The 15,868-nt window shown below is 40.6% G+C and overlaps 4 protein-coding genes across 8 annotated transcripts; 1 reads left to right on the top strand and 3 right to left on the bottom strand.

Moving 5' to 3' along the window:
• Positions 1–277: 277 nt before the first annotated feature.
• Positions 278–7,373, bottom strand: LOC129583570 (structural maintenance of chromosomes protein 6-like). The gene is made up of 23 exons (XM_055475414.1): positions 6,877–7,373; positions 6,480–6,648; positions 5,780–5,885; positions 5,585–5,721; positions 5,441–5,502; positions 5,298–5,378; positions 5,117–5,218; positions 4,755–4,973; positions 4,553–4,684; positions 4,343–4,431; positions 4,093–4,224; positions 3,847–3,992; positions 3,536–3,729; positions 2,984–3,016; positions 2,718–2,882; positions 2,546–2,658; positions 2,160–2,330; positions 1,754–1,952; positions 1,519–1,680; positions 1,200–1,427; positions 836–1,138; positions 629–732; positions 278–546 (listed from the first exon to the last, which is right to left on the bottom strand). The coding sequence occupies exons 1-23, from the start codon at positions 6,985–6,987 to the stop codon at positions 480–482; spliced, it is 3,225 nt and encodes a 1,074-aa protein (XP_055331389.1). The 5' UTR covers positions 6,988–7,373; the 3' UTR covers positions 278–479.
• LOC129583572 (uncharacterized) lies at positions 6,895–11,424 on the top strand. 4 transcript variants are annotated; one of them, XM_055475417.1, is made up of 5 exons: positions 6,895–7,060; positions 7,732–8,213; positions 8,305–8,574; positions 9,117–9,278; positions 9,402–10,159. In XM_055475417.1, the coding sequence occupies exons 2-5, from the start codon at positions 7,739–7,741 to the stop codon at positions 9,566–9,568; spliced, it is 1,074 nt and encodes a 357-aa protein (XP_055331392.1). In that variant the 5' UTR covers positions 6,895–7,060; positions 7,732–7,738; the 3' UTR covers positions 9,569–10,159. The 4 variants fall into 4 exon arrangements, with proteins under 4 accessions (XP_055331392.1, XP_055331393.1, XP_055331391.1 ...); XM_055475418.1 differs by lacking the exon at positions 6,895–7,060 and adding an exon at positions 7,408–7,530; XM_055475416.1 differs by lacking the exon at positions 6,895–7,060 and adding an exon at positions 10,441–11,424 and having other exon boundaries at positions 7,584–8,213; positions 9,402–9,569.
• Positions 10,296–12,325, bottom strand: LOC129583573 (uncharacterized). 2 transcript variants are annotated; one of them, XM_055475421.1, is made up of 4 exons: positions 12,200–12,325; positions 11,675–11,817; positions 10,672–11,530; positions 10,296–10,528 (listed from the first exon to the last, which is right to left on the bottom strand). In XM_055475421.1, exons 2-4 carry the CDS (start codon positions 11,718–11,720, stop codon positions 10,453–10,455), a joined length of 981 nt encoding a protein of 326 aa, XP_055331396.1. In that variant the 5' UTR covers positions 11,721–11,817; positions 12,200–12,325; the 3' UTR covers positions 10,296–10,452. The 2 variants fall into 2 exon arrangements, with proteins under 2 accessions (XP_055331396.1, XP_055331395.1); XM_055475420.1 differs by lacking the exon at positions 12,200–12,325 and having other exon boundaries at positions 11,675–12,155.
• A 538-nt stretch (positions 12,326–12,863) lies between these two features.
• Positions 12,864–15,663, bottom strand: LOC129583559 (carbonyl reductase [NADPH] 1-like). The gene is made up of 8 exons (XM_055475391.1): positions 15,510–15,663; positions 15,012–15,093; positions 14,538–14,716; positions 14,239–14,351; positions 13,770–13,895; positions 13,340–13,499; positions 13,137–13,214; positions 12,864–13,078 (listed from the first exon to the last, which is right to left on the bottom strand). Exons 1-8 carry the CDS (start codon positions 15,534–15,536, stop codon positions 12,983–12,985), a joined length of 861 nt encoding a protein of 286 aa, XP_055331366.1. The 5' UTR covers positions 15,537–15,663; the 3' UTR covers positions 12,864–12,982.
• Between the last annotated feature and the right edge of the window lie 205 nt (positions 15,664–15,868).

Genomic DNA, 15,868 nt, shown 5'->3' with positions numbered 1-15,868 from the left:
GAATATGTTCGTGACGGCAAAAATGTCACTGATCAATGCTCATCGATTCTCTGACTCTTTTCAAACTTATTGCATCACTTATTTTTTGAGAAACATGCCCGGATGTGTTTTATGATAACAAAGCACTACTGCAAACGAACAGAAAGCAAAAATTATTTACCCATAACTCCAGCGTCCTTTTATGAGTCGGAGCACTCGCCATTTCAGATGGTACCGTGACATACGGCTACTACGAGGCTGAGTACGAGCACGGTCTTTTGGACAAAAACAAACAAAACAACAGCAAAACTGATGATATTCCGCATTAACAACTTCCAAAATGTAACAAAAACAGCAAGGCCTCTAATCTTTAGACACATCGGTATTTCGGCATATAAATAACACCAGGTTTCTGGAAAAAGAGTGAGATAAATAACAAAACAAAAATCGAGCAAAGAGTTATCAAAATAGAGCACTAAACTCTGTACGGGACGATTGTCTTATTCCGTGGACAAGTTTATTCTTTTTATATTATTTCGATTCTCGGGTCCAGCCAACTTTAAAATCCTACGGAAACAGTAAAAGCGCCAAATGCACAAAATAACAGCCCTGTTTCTTGTAAGTAGTAAAGCCAAAAAGCAAAACTTACTTCTCATAATCGATTTCAAGCGGGCTAAGAAAGACGCTCTGGATTCTATCCCTGAACGCTCGTTTCAGCAGGAGATTTAATGCAGATTCCCTATTCTGCATATCCTAAACATAGAAATTACCGTATCTAATTTATTCAGTCATTTTCACACAAATGTTTACCTAATCGCAAGACCTGAACGTACATAGTAGCCACACTGTCACTAACCATATAGCAGTCGAATTCATCAAGAATTCGAAATGGATGATTCGACTCCCAAAAGGAAACCAGAAACGCCACCATGGCGAAAGCTTTTTCGCCTCCAGACAGCGTTTCCAGCGAACCGAACCTGTTAGCAGTTTTCGGTTTCACTAGATAATGCAGTTCCTTTCGTGCAGGGTCAAACTGCAAATTTCCGTCAAATCCACCGTCATTCAAAATAGCTACGCATGTCAGCTCTGCTCGGTCCTGGAAACGGCTGCGGACAATTTCCTCGTTTTTTTTCTGTTGTTCAGTTTTATTCTCCGCTTCCTGTAACGGAGAATGCAAAGGACCATCCAGTGGCATTTTGACCTTTCCAGGTTATACATACTGTGACAACCGATTCGGCTAGTGCTAACTGTTCTCTGGCTGTTTGGCAAGTAATTTCGTAGGCTTCAACCTTCTCCTGGCAAGTCTCCAGACTGCTATTCCCCACAACCGACTGTGCAATTTCTTTGGCTTTGATCCTGTCTAAACGTTGCTTTAGAACATCGTATGATTCGGTGGGAATTACACTTTCGATGTCAACGTTCAGAACCACAAATGCACGTTTCTGTGCCTAACGAAAAAAAAGAAGCACGAATAAATGAACCGAAAAATAATCAGCAGGCGGACACAAATACGTCGATCAACGCAGTTTGTCGCAATACCTCATACTCCATCTTTTTCTCTTGTATCTGAGACAATTTGTCTTTCCGTTGTTTCGAAAGCATCTGCACACGCTGCTCCAATTCAATAACTTGCTTTCGTTTTCTGCCCTTTCGAGCACTTTTCACTGGAGTCACTTCGTGCTCGATAAAATCTTCCTCCACCTTTGAATAGAAAAACGAATGTCCTTGCAAATCAGCACTTTAAATCTTATGTTTTTCATCAAAAGCAACCAACCATTATCAGTGACTGTTCCGCTTCGGCAGACTTTACTTTCTGCGCTAATTCCGCAATCTCCATCTTTTTCTTAATTTCCAGAAGTCTCTTTTCGGCTTTGATTGATTCTAATTTTTCAGTGTCTTCCGCTAACGAAGCCTGGACCAATTCACTGTCATCTTCCGAGCACATCGAAGAGTCCGCAACAGAATCCCCAGTTCTGCAACCCATAACACCGATTAAAATGATTTTTGTATTACTCTGCGACATATTCCCACCAAAAAAGTGAAAGAAAAATCTCAGGACGAAACTGGTAAAAACTATCAACAATTAACAGAACATACTTTATGGCGAATAATAACATGACGAGAGCCGTAAGTACTAGTACTAATTGATACTAAAGCAGTAATTAGCAAATTGCAGTTACCGTGACGTATTCAGCAAGCGAGTTAGATTCTGTATGGTTCGAGCAGTTTCGTCCTTTTGTTGTTCCAGATCTTCGATTGTAATATTCTTGTGTTTAGTTCGGGCTCGATTAAAAGCACGCTGAGCTCTGGCTAACGAAGCCCTAGCCTCCTCTATTTGTTCTCCCATATCCCTAAATCATTCCCTGTTTAGTACCAACGATCAAATAATGCATTTACAAACAAAATCCAGCTTTTCTTAACAGCTTTAATTTTTGTCTCAATGTTATAAGCAATGCCTTGTCACTGTAAACCTCTTAAAAATCTGGACTCGTAACTTGTAAGTACCACGTTTCTGTACAAAATGTTTTGCTAACAACGACTGGCAATCCCCGCAGTTATAGCTTACCTGCTCGAATCATGTTCAAAATGGCTTGGTGTTTGAAACACAGCATCCTCAGGTGCACTAATTATCACATAATCTTCACAGCTCTCATACGAGTTTCCTTTCGAATCCACAACCTGGAAAATTTAAAAATAAAAATTATTCATAATTTTACGGGTTTACCCAAACAGCGCACCCTTTCCACGTTATCTTCGATCTTCAAATCCAACAACAGTTTCAGGGCCTCTTCACATCGATCCATGCCTACGGATCTGCTGAGAATGTTGTCCAAAGCTTCAGCCACACGTTCACTTTTAATATCCAAAGCCTCCTTAACAAGAAATCCCTTGCTTGATCCAACCTAGAAAAGGTTTCGCTCAGATTTTGCAGGGCACAAACAGTAAAAGCGAAGCACTGCCAAGCTTAGCCAGAAGTAGTGTCAAAACAGAGAGAAATATTTACCGGTATGGAAGTTTCCGAAGCACGGTTTGATCGCTAAAATACAGAAGTTTTCTGTAAAATTGTGTCACTTCAAAATACATATCAGTGATTATGCTCCTCTTATAAGCGGTAAATATTAGGTGACCAAACCGTTCACAACATTTTATTCGGTTCACGACCTTTCACTCCGTTCACTCTTTGTAACTGTTAGCAGTTAGCACTGCCTTTCATTCCGCCCACAACGTTTTCCAGCACAGTCAGTCAGTTCATGAATGTAATTCAGGAATTTAGGTATGCATACAATAGTACTAATTTTGGAGCAAAATTATGGTGCGGGAATAAATCGCAAAGTTTTCTCTCAGTTCTGCTCATGGAACGTCAAAAGCGAAAAAACGAAAAGGTCACTAGTGAACGGAGTGAATGTGAATGGAAAACAAAGTTAGTAGGCGCAAAAGGTAAGAGTAGTGATAAAGTGAAAGCAGCAGGAGGTTGTGAACCAAGTGAAAGGGCGTGAAATGTGAACGGAGATGCCCCCTTTAATATATTAACTTCTACATGTATACGTGACATTACCTGTTTCCCGGCTAGAATTAATGGAGCAACAGGAATTTTTGAACTCCTGCAAGCCTTGCCGATTTCGGTGATTAACTGTCCACTGTAATCCCCAATTTTCACCGACAGATCCAAGATATATCCGTGAAGGAAATTCCCCACAGTCTGATCAACTGCTTGTCGGCATTGTGCATTCCGAAGGCTGACAAATTTACCTAAATTATATCAAAACAATGGTTACGTTCGTACTTAACAATTGACTAATCAAATGTCAATTATTTCAGATAAATAAATTCTCAAAAAAGTGTATGGCATCTGCCAAAGGTTCTTACCCATGGGGCCCGTAATATGCTTTACTTGAGGGCTTTCTTCTGAAACTACAACACGGGCGCAGTAATCATCCAAGCAGAGTTTTCCAGTGTCGGTTTCTCCACTTTCTAGGAGGCGACTTTCGTTTTCCAGTGACTCCACAATGCGCCTAAGAGCAGTTGAACAATGAGGATAATCCGCAAACCCCACACATATTGTCGTACATCAAAAACTATTATTGTACGGTAGCGTAATAGAACACATCGCACCTGCAGTTAATGATATCATCCTCAAGCGCCTTTTCTTTCTCAATGGTTGCTGTAAGTTCGCTTTGTCTTTGCAGTGCTTCGTCTAGTTCCTGTTGCAGTTCATTTGCTTGAGCACTGCTGCCAACCGTTCGTCTAACGAATGCAATCGACAACATTAAAGTTAACAATTATTTCATGCGCTTTATTTCGCTACAAGTCAATGTCAGAACATCCAACCACTTTGACGCCGCTATAAAAATCCAAATCCTACCGGCGAGAGTTACTTCGAAGGCTTCGGTTGCGCTTTTGCAACAGGGCGCTTTTGTCAACAATCTGCGCTTGCAACTGCTGAATCTCCTCCTACACAGACTGAAGTGTCACACTAGGCAGTTAAACAAATTACAAAATAGGTGGCATCATAAAAAGACTGCCCAAGGAAAAATTTCTCCGGGAACAGCATCCACACCATATATATACTGACCGTTTTTCTATGGATTTCATTTTTCCACTTCGTCCGTACAAGCTCCAAATCATGCCGCATTTTCTCCAATTTGTGGTTCGATTTAGCATTGCGAGAAGCTGTTTTTTTCGCACTCGACACGGGAGTCGATAGCTACAGGGAAATAACTGAGTAAACCATTTACATTGTTCCACATGATGCAATGTAGAAAATTATCTTTTACACTCTCTTGGATCCGAAGTGCTTCTTGAGATTTCTTTAGATCTACATAGATAATTTCCACTTCCTTCTCCAGTTTCTGAATTTCTTGCATTAACTGCCGGGCTTTCAAAATATCGAGCTTCCTCTTCGTGGCCTCAAAATCGTTATCTTCACCATTAACTCTGGTCAATTCATATTTTTTTCGCCATTCCGTCAACGATTTTTCGCTCTCCCGCAGTTCCTGTACAAAATTAAAACTGTTATAAGTAAATTTAAAAAATCCACGAACTATCTGAACAAGCAATAACAATAACATCAAACTCCAACGCCAAAACATGAACTGTAAGCGAAATTTTTTAAGAAAGCATATTGCGAAAAACCTACTTGTTTCTTCATTGCGATTTCCTTTCTTTTTTTCCTCTCGTTTATTTCCGCTTCAATAGTCAGCTGTTCCGCATATGCCAAACCAGAACCGTTATAATAGAACTGTAATTCAATTTCAGAAAATATGAGCATTCCTTCGGTAATTTGAATGAAGGAACAAGAATCGGGAGAAAAACCCAACCTCATAAAGTTTATCCGGTTTATATTTAGTAAGAAATGTTTTGCTGTCCTCTTGATCCATAAAAAAGACAGGATTATCAATCTGCAAACAAACGACAGAATGGCCGGATTACTGAAAAATGTCAAAGCAGCAGATTTCTGTACCTGAATGCCTAAACATTTTACCGCTTCCAAGAATTTAGCTCTCCCTTTTACTGGCCGACTCCCTGAAACAACCATAGAATGATACATACCATCAGCATTGAAATCACAGAACAATTCGTCCGTGAATTAGAATGCTAATCTCACCATCAAGTCTGCTTAGAAGATATCCATCAAGCCCTCTTTTGGAGATGGTTCGGGTTAAAAGCAAAGAATCTCCAAATTCATTTGGGCGGTAACGATTTGTCCCTTGGTTATTAATATGCAGCCGTATCGTCGCCGAGCTGGAGAAAAACATAAGACTCTAAAAAAATGCTTGCACATACAAGCTCAATTTCACACCTGCTATCAGCTTTAATGTAATGTTCCATTTTCATATGGGATTTTCGAGGCGTTAATTGTGATCCCAGGGCAATAGCAATCGCTTTCGCTAACGTGCTCTTTCCACCTACCAACAAAGTCAAAAACAATTACTGTACTCTCAATGCGTCCAATCGTTTCAAGACTAAAGGAAAAACTACACTGTCAGTACTTGAAGATTGCACAATGGGAAATAAATCACGAAAACATATTCGAATTACAATACTACAAACCACAAGAAAAGCCGCAAAAAAAGCATCACCAGAATGAAAATATTGCAACAATCATAACCTGTACTGTAATTACAAAAGTACGTACGAAACTATTCTTACTTCAAGAACCAACCCGAACTTACAAAAGTTAAGCCTACAAATTATTATTAATAAACAGATGTGGCTTCGAATCCTTTGATTCGAATGGCTGAAACACTTAGAACTAAACACAAAGTCCCGAAATAAAGCCCCAAAAAGTGATGAAATTCCCGAAGTAAAACAGTCAGAAGCACACGAAGAAAATTCGTAACATCGCAAAATGAGCGAGTAAATGGAAAAACTCGAAAAAATGCAATGGCGAAACTGAAAAACAAATCGGATCGTCTAGAAAAATAGCCAGTGAAAAATGATTTCGGCGCTGTGATGACGGTCCTTATGGTTAGTTGTCAGTTTTTGTCACTAGTACTAACTTCCATTCGTTCCCGAGATGAAATTAACATAAGGATGCAGATCCAAATCTCTCTTGTCAAAACAGACAAAATTTTCAATCTCCACCCGCATAATGCCACCCGCAAGTCGCACTGGAAGGTCCCATGTTTTGCCATTCCATACCAGCTTCTCTTCGTCCAAATGAGATGCCTTCAAATTTTTCAAAAAAAACGCGTATGACACACACTATCTAGACTATTAAGTGCATGAATACTCAGCAACCTGCAATATCGTTTATTTTTGCTAAATATTAAACTTCGTTTACACAATATCTATCACAAACTGTCATGAACATGCGTAGAGCATACAACAGGTATAAAAATAACTATATGTAAACGGAATAAACCGTGCTCGGGTAGGCATAGGTTTCATTCATACCTTCAGTCTTTTTTGGACGCGCTGATGTTCATCTATACAGTCCATCTCTGCTTCGGGGATCCGCGGCTTCGTTCCCGCTTTTCTCTTTACGTTAGGACAGTCATTCTCCATTGCAGTCACACCGAGATGCTTATAATGATAATAATTATTTTAATGAAGCCAATGTTCAGAAAGCGCAACTGTGGTAAGGATTAACTACCGTACAACGCATCGTTAAGCATGGCGAAACCATGATTATTGTACACAGTGTAATTTCGCCAATCCCTCGAACCAATTTTGAGTTGTAAAAGAAAAGGATCATACACAAACGGAGACTATAGACTAGTCAGTAGTCTTATAAAAAATTTTCAAGAAATCTTGTTTGAATTGCGAAATTATTTAAAAATATCAAAGAAAATACACGACAGTACTAGTATGGAAGACCGATCGAGGCAACTTCAAAAGGATTATGAATTTATGACACTGGAAGAGAGCAGATATACTAACATATAGTTAGTATATCTGCTCTCACTGGAACTGCGCCTCACCGTACTTCACAAATATATTTTTGGATCTTTGTGTCGGGTAACGGCCCACGGTGTCGGTGCCGTGACGCGGTCCTGCCGTGCTGGCAGGCAGTCACGTACAATCGTTAATCACGGTAACCGCGCCGTAGTAAGTATAGCTTTCGGTACGGCGCCACCGCTTCATCTCGTTGTCGGTTTTCATTAGCCCTTACGAAGTGACCATTTTCTTAATTTTCTCGAAACTATTTACATTTATGACTAACTCGGGAAAATTAAGATAGTCATATCCTTAGTACAGTTATTAAGACGAAAAATTGGTCGAGTAAATTTGCGGTTTGCTGTTTTGCAGCTTGAACATGGACAGCCAGGAAGGTCTCCTGGGGCATGGAGCCTCAACATCGTCATTGCAACCAAGAAAGAATCCTCCGAGAGCAGCTGCCGCAAAAAGCCTCTCTAAGAGCGCTCCCAAAAATCCTTCTGGTATCCGCCGAGCAACAAAAGAATCACAGAAAGCTAGTCTTCGGTTGGGTACGAAAACAAAGATCCCCGAATCAGCTGCTGCAGAGAAAGCAGCGAATCAACCAGCCAAACGCGTGAAACGCCCAAATGTCATGGCTAAAAAATCTGCCCAAAAGTCCACGCCAGGGTCTGTGGGCGTGCAAAAGAAAACGTCCTCAGCAAAAATCAGGAAATCTGCCGGGAAAGCAGAGCCAGAAAAAGGTGCCACCGGTAAGAAAGCGAAAGCAGGAAAGACAAGCAACAAGAAAGAGGGTGTCGGTAGAAAAGGTGGTAACCAAAAGGAGACTGTCGCATCAGGTTCCGGACAGAAAGGTAACGGGACATAATTTATAATTGACATCTGCTGGATTGTCCGGGCATAAGATACGCGAGCACATTAGCAGATTATGTAATATCCGGTTAGGTGTGGCAAAGAAAAAAACCAAACCCAGAGCTAAACCGAAAAAACGTCGCCGGATCCTTACTCCAGAAGAAGTGTTGAATAAATTAAAGAATGCGGGCGTCAAGAAATTGGATAAAGTAAGTGGTTGCTTGAAAGCCGCGATTTTACGCGGCTTTATGCAGCTGGACTGTGCCGAAGATTTGAAAGCCGTTATTCTGGACGGAGCTTGTGAAGCTTGCGACCGCAAGATCAAAGTTACAATGAAAAAGATCCTTTACCAAAAGGACTGGGGTAAGTAGTACTATGTACAGTATCGTACTGAAAGAGGAAGCACTTGAGCTTTCTGTAAAATTTAACTACAGCCGGAAAATTTATAGTAAATAATAATACGTAACGGCGCCTTTGCCAAAAGTACTGAATATGAATCTGCAGTTATAACTTATAACCTATTCCGAGCATGGAATACGAGTACTGAAGCATGCTTTGCGGCGTTCGGTTTCTACTTTCTGATATAAATTCTAAAAAATCCGTTTTTTTGTAGAACTGCATGTTTGCCGACTGGTTTAAGTGAAATTAATCGTGGTACTATCAGTATGCATTAATTGTTCCTGCGTAATTTGAAATTCAAGAAGGGTTGAGGTTTTGTATTCAACTTTTCTGTTACTTTCCCGTCTACATCTGGCATTAAAGTTAATGTTAACGAAAGCGCAACGTAAACTGTAATTACCCGACCTTTCGTGTTCTGCCGGCGCACGGGTTTGAGTGTTTCAACAAACAACGTTAACGGTTAACTACGTACTAGAATTGATTTTGTTTTTCTGACATATGTTCAGGACTGGACGAATACACCGGTTTATCAGACGATGCGCCGATACGCTGTGCTGGTTGTTCTCAGCGATTTTTTGTGGGGGAGATGTGCACCGGAGAGCCTCAACTACTCTGGTGTAAATGGATGAATCACTGCAACAAATGCCCTTTTTTTGGCATTTGCATAAGTACGCTACAATGGCTGTTGCAACCAACAGACTCGTCGTTTTCGACTTATGTCATTTTATTGCCTAAAATGTTCTCTTCACCTACGCCAGACACATGGCTAACTATGATGTGTTATGTTGCAGGAGAAAGTCGTGACATTCACTGCGATACGTGTGACGAACATTATTATTGTGGAGCGTCGAGACAGCAGGTGTGTGCTACATGCCATCCGGAGGAAGATGCTAGATATTTGGAAAACTTAATGGGCCCGAAGTTGTTCCCTCATAATGCGGCGAGTGGAGTGGGATGAGGTAAAGATTTTCCGGGCGTGTAGACAGGAGACCCATATCCTGTCAGTAGTGCAATCATTTTTTTTGCGATGAAGAAAATATGAGATTTATATGTGCCCAGACTGTCCTCGATGCGGATTTATTCCTTATTTTGATTTTGCTTCATTTAACCAGTTGCTGTAATCTTCATTTCTGTTAAATTTCGGTTTCTTACTTTCTGTTAGAGGACTAATACCGGCGCGCTCATGGAAAACTGTCTACTCTATTGTATTACGTAATTTGGCGGTTTCTTAAAGCTGATATAGCATATAGGATAGTACTGATGCAGTGCTTGTACTTTATTCATGATTCCAGTTAAAATTATTCGAAGTGTTAGAAGCGTTTAAGAGCGCAAAAATGAGACTAGCAAAAGTTATGGGTCACTCCGAAGTGTACTTTTAGAATTTCACTTCTTAAGTAGTTTAAGTATTTCAGGTACGCACGCATGTAGTGTAAGTAGTACTAGTCGTACGAGACAGTTAGAAATTGTATTACGCACCTTACATTTTTTCAAATCGAACAAAGCCCAATCACATTTTTGCTGTAAATACCAACATTTTTAAGTAATTTGAACTCCGTATCCTATACTTGAAATACGTATACCTATACTTGAAATACCAATAAGTATCCTATACTACTCTCTTTTATACCGTGCTTGAAATATTGTATATGACTACAGTATGATACGAATACGCATACTAGTAGTGAACTTTCATTTTAATATTGTGCAAAAGATTAACAATCAATAAAATAATCATGAACAACGATTTCACACAGTATGCAGAGCTCAACAGAAGTATGAAAGCGCTTGATCAACATCCAACGACAATACGAATACTTTTTTTACTTTTAGATATGTGACATTTTAGTGATCCACTAATATGATGCAGCTGGTATTGGATGAAATTAGTCCCATGGACAGCGCGGTGGACATGAAAATCCTGTAAAACGAAGAGAACGCTAGGCATACACAGAATTTGCTGTACATAATTACTTGTAGTGACTGTAAATTTGACTAACATGGTTGGTATACGTATCTTTGTAAACGTTCTGTAGTACTGAGAGGTCGACTATAAGATTATACCTGTTCATGTACACTGGATGTGCACAAGGTGGCTGGGATGTTTGCGATTTGTTTGGCGAAACTGTGGTGGAGGCAGTCGGGACGCTTTCCACAGGTTTTTGAACTCCTCCACCAACTTGACTTGCAGTTGGCTGGTTACTCGATGCTGCTGAAGGTTTAGCAGTGCCATTGCTTAGCGGTGAAGTGTCGCTTTTGGTAACCGTATCGTTACCGTTCACGGCCACATTGGGATCGAGACCACCTTCTTCTTGGTCCGGCTTGGTTCCGATCATGAACACTTCGGCACCTGGCCGGAATCGACCAACCGGGAAGTACGAGACACCCATTCCATCACCGCGGAACGGTGACCCTGTTAGCGTAAAAGGAGGCATGCCGCCGACGCCGGGCACGCCGCTGTTATCAAACTGCATTGGATATGCCGGCTGCATCGTGTCCGGCGTGTCCACCGGTCGGCCGCCTTGGGGATCGTATGCCGGTGACCCACCAGCTAATCCAAATAAGCCGGCCCGACGTGCGGCAAAAATGCTGGCCGGATTGGGACGCGCAAAGGGTTGCTGATCCTGTGACTGCATGGCGAGTTCCGCCGGCGATAGTCCGCTGGGCATCTGCATTGACCCGGGCGGCAACGGATGCAAACCGGCACCCGGCTGCATGCCAGGACGCATCAACATGTCGTCCTGCATTGATGGACTAGACTGCAGAATGGTACCAAAATGGACGTTTGGCGCAAAAGACATCGAGTGACGAGATAGAATTGGCGATGGCTGACCAGGCGGAAGAAAGCTGCCGGGATTCGGCTGACTGTACATGCCGGCTAAGGAATTTACGGGAAACGAGAACTGTGCGCACGAGTACCTTACTGTAATAAAGCCAAGAATAGTGAATAGCACTGAATGCATAATAATTGTATAAAAGCAACTGGTAACCCACACCGCACTAAACTGCACAAAAATAAACATGCTTTACATCATTTACATCATTACATGATTTTCCCATTGCTTACCTGCACTCAAGGAAACCGTTAATGTCCAGAACTTAATAGCACTCATTCTAGGGTGCTGTGGCCGGCTTCAAATAAAAAACGTTCAACTGGAACACCGGGCCACCGGATGTGATCGTGAAGCTGCCGTTTAACAGTTCTCAAGGCTTCAACAAAAAATGTAACATAAACAGTTATCGCGGTACGTTTAAAATTAGATTAGACACAACACAGTCGACTGAAAAAATCATAGGTAAGCGGCAAACTTCTGTGTGGTAAAACTTTCGAGAGAATGGCAAGCAACACGCCCGGCAACGCAGCTGCGGATGTGGACGGCAATGTTTTGCGCGTAACCAGAGGTAAATGTGAAAGACTGCTGCCCTTAGTACCTTACAAACGTAAACACATTTAATCGTGGCACAAAGCAATATTGGCCGCTACCATAAGTGCACACTACGGTAAGTCGGAAAAAAAACTGAGTACAGCCTGATGATGCTGCGAAAGACCGCTAACGTTTCTTGTTATCCGATCACTGCGGATGTACCGTACCTTGAGGCAAGTTGGTTTATTGGTATCGGATTCGAAGGCTTTGCCCTGTCATGGCTTGTTGGATGCAGAGTCTGGTGAGTAAAACGTTTTTTACTTTTGGCTCAAACTGCCAAAGATAAAGCTACAATTACGGCAAATATTACAGCGACGTGTGGTACGGTTTCGTTTGTCATACTGAAGAAGTAACGTCAATGCTGTCTGCTGAACAGGAGAAAGTTGAGCCAACCAGAGAAGTATCAGATCAATCAACAATTTTGAGGTTGTTTATCATTTTATGGCACCATCCCGAGGTCGCCCGCTCTTTTGGACAAGCACCATTGTTTGAGTGAATAGATTAGGTTACACACAGAGGGTTACTTCCGCATCGACGTTATTATTTTTAAATACTGCGCCGCCGCGTATGATCATGTATCTTCAACTGCTGCACACAGTAATTTTATAGCGACAGCGAATATAAGCCATAAAAATATCACGCCTGACCACAACTCTTTTTCAAGGTTGGTTTTATTCATAAATGTTTATACCTGCCGTAAGTGTGTTTTGTAGTGCGTAGTGACATGAAATGTTTATTCATTCTGCGTACGCCGTACGGCAGTGTGCTAACTAGTAACTACCACGTGTGACGTATCTTTTATGTAGATCCGACCATACAACAGCTCTGCTGCAAATTTAGATATTTTATTAACTTAAACTCTGACCAAAGCGATAGAATGCATGCAATAAACTTGGCAAAAATTTTTTGAATCACAATATTCAAACTCTTTTTGAATCGAGTACTAGCATCTAGCCGGTACCATTCACCCAATCAACAACCTTTCGGTGAGATAAATACTGGCCCCGGGGAATGTTTTTGTCTTTGGGTAACAGCGCACAATACACCTATAAATGCATCTTCGTAAAACAACATTAAAAAGGCCTGAAAATCACTCAATCTAACCGGGGTATCTGCTCCTTCCTGAACCGTAAGATGTCCTTGATGATTCGTCATATCTGTATCGACGTAGCCAGGATGAACCTACAAATATCACAATAAATAATCGTAAAATTAATAGCAGATCCATAAGCCAATCAATCACCATTTAGATTTTCGGCAACGGGTCATAGTTGAACAAGTGAATATCAAAGAAATTAATCGCTTACCGCATTTACAGCGATATCCATCCCAGGTTTCTCTTGGTCCAGCATCCGTTGCTGGACGCGAGTCAATGCAGTTAGTCCAATTTTCGACATCGGATAAGCACCATACGCATCAGGAAATCCGGGATAACCATGCTCTTTATAATCTCCTTTTTTCGCTGCCCTGAATGAGCAAGAAGATATAAAAAAACTAACTTGTAAGCCAATTATGGATAATTTGATAGTACAAGTTTAAAAAACCAAACAAGTTACGATTGGTACAATGTGAGATGGTCAAACAAAAAATACTGTAAAGTGTAAAGTGAGATGCGGAAATCGCCTTAATCAATGTACGAGTAATACACCATAATTATAATATCTTTAAATTATGATAAATCACCGTAGCGACTAAATTGATCTATCTATCACAACTTAAAAACGTACAGTACAGTACCTGACGTATTCGGCCATGATATCCTTCAGTTCCGAAACAGTCAAATCATCAGCAACCAGGCGGCCTCGTACTTGCATGTTAGTCAAGTAATTCAGACTCCCCAGACTGCTGGATACGTTCACAACTCTAACGCAATATATCCAGAAATCAAACAACTTCAGAATAACTTCATAAATACAAGCTAATGTAATAGTACGCAGGAAACAGCCAAAAATATTGTTATGAAATTTTTCAATTGTGCTTATTGAAAATTGCTAATTACGAGAAATCAAAAACCTTATGAAAAATGGTTGGTACAAATTGTTTTCTTTAAATTTTAATCAGTGATGCATGAAAGTGACAGGAAGACGAAGTACTTTTTTCTTTACGTCAAAATTTCGCTTGTCGGCCACAAACCCAAAATCAACACAGCGCGTCGAGACAAGCACGGTAGCGCACAATATTAGCAAAACTGAAAATTATTACTTGCCTTGCATGAGCTCGGAGTAATGGGAACAGCTGATCGCATACATCAACAACTCCCGTGAAATTAGTGGCAATAATTGTTTCGGCTTCCTTCCCGAAATCCTCTTTGGTTTTAGACTGCAAAGCTCGAAGTTAAATATCCGTCACATAAAAATGACATACAGTATAAGGTGCACAGTAATTCGACTAAAAACGATAGTAAATAAAGGTAATTCTGCAAGAGGATCAGTGACCGAAACCACGGTCAAAATTATTCTGGAAGGTTTTAACACTTCAACACACACAAAATGTAATAAACCTTACATGCATTAAAATCCCTGCGTTGTTCACCAAGATATCCAGTCCACCATGCGCATCCTGAATGTGCTTCTTCACTTGGTTAATAGTCTTGACATCGTTGACATCCATTTGCAGAAATTTCGGATGAAGTCCTTCATTTTGCAGCTTCTCCACTGCTTCTTGCCCTCTCGTATGATCACGAGCTACGGTTGAGAATAATCAGCCAGTTGTCACGAGTTGCGTTTTGTAACTACAAAGTACGAGTATGCGACCTCTAATTATGTACAAGTAAAAACGCCTATCACATTTCTAATACTAAACAAGAAGAAAAAGCGACAGCGTAGTCGATAATACATTAAATAACACACGCAGTATTCAAATTTTACCCTTGGACGTTTTAACAACAGTACTGTAACTATCCTACATGCATGCATGCATACTCCTATGAATATATGATTGTATAAAAAAAGACCATGCCAAACAAGGGTTAAGTCTTACCAGTCAAATAAACAACTCCCTGGAACCGTCGACAAAGATCACGGACAATTTGCAATCCGATTCCTTTGTTGGCCCCCGTGACCTGCAAATCACAAATATCAAAGCCAAGCCCAGTATGCGAAATCGGAAATACATCACAAGCACTTAGTGGAAAACTGTACTGAAATACATTTTTTTCAAGATAACGGTAAGGCAGCTTTACAGATGCTCAGAACGTTACAGTCCTTACTGTTTAAAAACTTTAAAAAGCGACAATTTTACAAACAATATTTCGGAGTACCAGCAGCGGAGCATGCGTAAGTTCGTAACTATTAATTATAACTTGTGATTAACAAGCCTAAGAGCCTAAGATTGTGAGAGCCTAAGATTAACAAGTAAGCACAAACTGGGTACAGTACTTCTACAAGAACATGTTACTGTCTTATTAGTCGGGACTTGGGCCTGCAGCTCCCACGAAAACAAATGAACTAGTACATAATTGATAATACACAAACTTACTAAAGCAATTGGAACCTCCGAAGCCATTCAGTTTTAGTTTTATAAAAACCAATGCAAAAGAAGGCCTGTTAAAATTGAAGAATGATGGCTGTTTAGTGTTTACTTTACTTCACTACAACGTAAAATCAAAACTGCTGTGAAAAATATGGCACATCGATTTCTCTTAACATGACATGGCAAAAAACAACTAATGTTAGTACTTAACATGCATCCACCGGCGGGCGGCTGAGCGCTACTACATTAATTTAATGACGGGAATATCGCCACATGTATCGCCACATCCTACCGTATCAATAAATTCAACTGGACCGTACATAAAAGTAAGTACATACTTATCTTACTATGCTTAATTTTTATTT

The sequence above is a fragment of the Paramacrobiotus metropolitanus genome, unplaced genomic scaffold (assembly GCF_019649055.1).
Source record: "Paramacrobiotus metropolitanus isolate TYO unplaced genomic scaffold, Prichtersi_v1.0 Parri_scaffold0000011, whole genome shotgun sequence".
NCBI classification, from domain to species: domain Eukaryota; kingdom Metazoa; phylum Tardigrada; class Eutardigrada; order Parachela; family Macrobiotidae; genus Paramacrobiotus; species Paramacrobiotus metropolitanus.
This window is presented reverse-complemented; position numbering and strand designations above follow the sequence as displayed.